The sequence below is a fragment of the Tarenaya hassleriana genome, unplaced genomic scaffold (assembly GCF_000463585.1).
Source record: "Tarenaya hassleriana unplaced genomic scaffold, ASM46358v1 Cleome6, whole genome shotgun sequence".
Taxonomy (NCBI): Eukaryota; Viridiplantae; Streptophyta; class Magnoliopsida; order Brassicales; family Cleomaceae; genus Tarenaya; species Tarenaya hassleriana.
The window spans coordinates 2,996,330-3,000,026 of record NW_010968505.1 but is presented as its reverse complement, the minus strand read 5'-3'; the positions used below and the strand labels follow the sequence as shown (position 1 = coordinate 3,000,026).

The following is a 3,697-nucleotide window of genomic DNA, read 5'->3' as shown; positions in this document are numbered from 1 at the left end:
ACATTGATTTGTATATAAACTCCTGTAACTTATAACTAAGGCAAATAAGTGAATATTTTCAAATCATTTTGCTTATATATATAGTCTCAAAAACAAAAATAAATATGCATATATACTAATCATACTTAGTTCATTTTGTTTCCCGCCCTGCCAAACAAAAACCTTTCTTCCGTATGAATGAATAATGCATACTAGTCCTATATAATATATGATTTTCTCTTCATGAAATTTAATATACATTACACTATGCGCCTACCAACACAAAATAAAAAATTATATACAAGACATTATATGCTCCACCAATGTCAAATGCATGCTTTGTAAAAGACACAAGTTAAAAGGGGGAACGTAGGGTGCACCATTAAAAAAAAAAATCAAACGAAAGATAAGGAAGAGAAAAAAGAAAAGGTTTTATAAAGATGAATATGCTCTCTTTTTCGTTGGTTTAAAGAAAAATTTTAAAACTTTTATAAAAGTTACTGCCATTTTCTCTTATAAAAAATTTTTACCATTTTATTTTATTATTTTATTAAAGGGTGTGTCTATGAAATGGATAAAAAAGTTGTCTTTGCTATTGCTTTTCTTACAAATATTGACTCCAATAGTATTGTACTTAATCACCAATATCTTCCATTTAACGAGTGGTCGGTATCCGTCATACTCGAAGGACCATCATCATGCACGGCTCTCCCCTCTTTGTGATTATAATTACCGACATAAAAAAAACACAATATATATAGTTCATAGGAGGGTCGACGTAACAAATTCAACATGAATTTTCTCATTTTATATATATGTCCAATTGAAATTCATTTAAAAAATGTGGCTTTTTGTTTCTTGGAATGAAAATATCATTTGCTAAAATACCAAAATTCTATTTACAATTTACTAAAAGTTACCGGAATTCTAGTATTTTATTTTCTTAAAGGAAGAATGGTGGCGAAAATAACTTACGGGTTCTAAGTTTTTTGTCCTACCAATTTATCACATATTCGACATTATATGACATTTTAATATCTTAAGAGATCTAAATATCCATAATAAATTGAATACCTTAAAGATATTCGAATAAATGGTATTATATATAGCTATTACTCTACAAAATAATAATAATAATAATAATAATAATAATAATAATAATAATAATAAGGTTTCAAATTCGACTATTTTCACAAATTTCAGGGTATATGTATATACATGTATATATATTAACTATACTTTAACTTCACCAAAATCAAAGAGGAATCAAATAATGAATGAATTTGAAGAGGGTTACCCAACAATTGGTGGTCCAATGGTTGAGATGTGACAAAGTCATCCTCAAGGTCCTGGATTCGATTCCATTGGTGGGAAGGGATGTAATTTCTGGACCAAAATGGTCCATATACAAAGGTTGGTCACGGGTCTAGGATTGGAACGAAGGTCCGAAGAACCATCCTAGTTATCAAAAAAAAAAACTTGAAGAGGGCTAAATCCTAAAGTGAAGAAAAAGAACAAAATTACAGATAAAGTTTTATATTTATTAGTAAAGAGAACAAAAGATTCGTTTGCTAAAAGCTAAGTAATGGATTATAGTAGCAGACATTAAAGAAGTTTTGAGTTCTTTTTTGACCCTTTGATAATAATCGTAAGCACAGCCGCAAGAGGTCAATGAACGAGGAATCCTATGCCAAATACATACATACATACATACATACATACATACGTGTATGTGTATGTGTCGATGTATGCGCATATACTACATACATACTTATACAATTAAGAATAATAGTCAACATCAATATACTACATACATAATATCAAATTAATTTACTCTAACTAGACCTCATTGTGTATAATTATGAGGAACATGAGGTTCAGAAATCAGACGTTTATGCCTTTCTAAGAATATTACATATATTATATAATACCATTTCTGTAGAAGTTTATATCTCATTATTTGTTAATCACAAATAACCTAATTAGTACACATAATTATACGTGTGGCAAAAATCGGAAATGTTTGTATTAGATTCAAAAAATCTATATACAAATGAAAATATTATACAAAAAAAAATTGGTTTTCTAACATTCCATCTTTAATTATTAAACAGAATTAAAGATCCATGTATTCCTTTATATGATTCCGGTTGCACGGAGAAATGGAATCGTTTCCTTGTAATAATTTAAATTGTGTTATTGGCCCACGTATATACGAAATGTTTAATTATCATTATTAAATGATTATTATGTCAACTGTAACAATGTTTTGAAGGTAGTATATAGACCGATGACAATGTCCAACCACTACTCTCCGTAAGTGCCAACTAAATTATCTCATTGCATACGTAATTATTACAGAAATCTCGTCCATATCCTATATTTCAAAACATATACATACAATTTCCTAAACATTTCTTTCTTTTTTTTCCCGAATTCCTAAACATTTCGAATTGATATGTTCCACCTTTTCTTAAATTTGCATTGTTTTGAACAAAAGGTGCTTGTGTGGTCCACGCACACATTTCGAATAATCATAACAATTACAAAAGAAACCCAGAAATTTCAATTTCTTTTTATAACCATAGTCGCCGTTGAAAGCCTCAAACTTGCATACTATAAATTAAGGAAAAGAGTTTGTCAATATGTTCGACAACATAAATCTGATAGCATTCCAACGAAACGTCTACAGAATATGAACTCATACAAAGATCGATACGGGAAACATCTAAGACTGATAAAATCTAAAACAAAAACGAAATAACGACAGATTGAGTAGATGCTGCAGTTTATAAGTTCTCTTCTGATTTGTCCTTAGCCGACCAGCCTGAGTTTCAAAACAAACAAGATTGCAAATATTAGTACCGTATAATATATAAGCATGTCAAGTAAAACATAATTATAATAAGCAACAAATTTTTTCCAATGGTTTAAATATAGGTAACTCGAGGAAAATACCGTAAAAAAAAGGGTTTGACTTGGTGCTAAGTTTCGCTTTGTACGATGCCCGAGTTCGAGCCTCAAATTGGGGAGGAAAATATAATTTCAAGCATATATATTGCTTGCTCCCGATCCCGAGATTAATATAGGTCTCGGCCCATAACACCGGTTACCAAAAAAAAAATCTTTCGCTATATACGTAATGTCATGTGAGTGTAACGTATAAGAATATCTCTTAGTTTAAATAATAAAATATATATACATATATCATGTATATCCATATCTTGGAATTCATCCATTTACTGTATACCTAGAATAAACGAGGGGTCTCGGAAAATTTTGGCTCTAATTACTGATAATTAACATGATCCCTAATGTGTAATGTCACAAATAACTAAAAACTGTGTGTGAATGTACAAAAATTTGATATTGTATTACCATGCAGGAAATCAATATGAAGGTTTACTCCCAGGTTCCTTCGGGGCGTTGCACCTGAAACACTCTGTCCTACTGGCGAAGTTATGCTCGTTGCAACCTGCCCTGCGAATAATACAATGGGCATGTAAATATATATCGGATATATATATATATATATATATATATATATATATTTATATATATGTAAGTATGCGTGAGTGTGTTTAAGCGTTTGTCGGTATGTACTTGCTCTAATACGAAAAAAAATAGACGTTTGATGTACGTGATATCACGTCTGCCATGCATGCATGCATGTAATGCACAATATTTATACTATGCATACATTAAATGCGCAGATGTG

The 3,697-nt window shown here is 30.3% G+C and overlaps 1 protein-coding gene across 1 annotated transcript in view; it reads right to left on the bottom strand.

The window, feature by feature from the left end:
* Positions 1-2,573: 2,573 nt before the first annotated feature.
* The window catches only part of LOC104799705 (transcription initiation factor TFIID subunit 15), a 2,026-nt gene continuing 902 nt past the window's right edge, over positions 2,574-3,697 (bottom strand). The window contains exons 3-4 of the mRNA XM_010522344.2: positions 3,358-3,481; positions 2,574-2,806 (exon numbers count right to left, since the gene is read on the bottom strand). Of these exons, the coding sequence (XP_010520646.1) occupies positions 3,369-3,481 (113 nt within the window). The 3' untranslated portion in view covers positions 2,574-2,806; positions 3,358-3,368. The remainder of the gene's footprint in view (positions 2,807-3,357; positions 3,482-3,697) is intronic.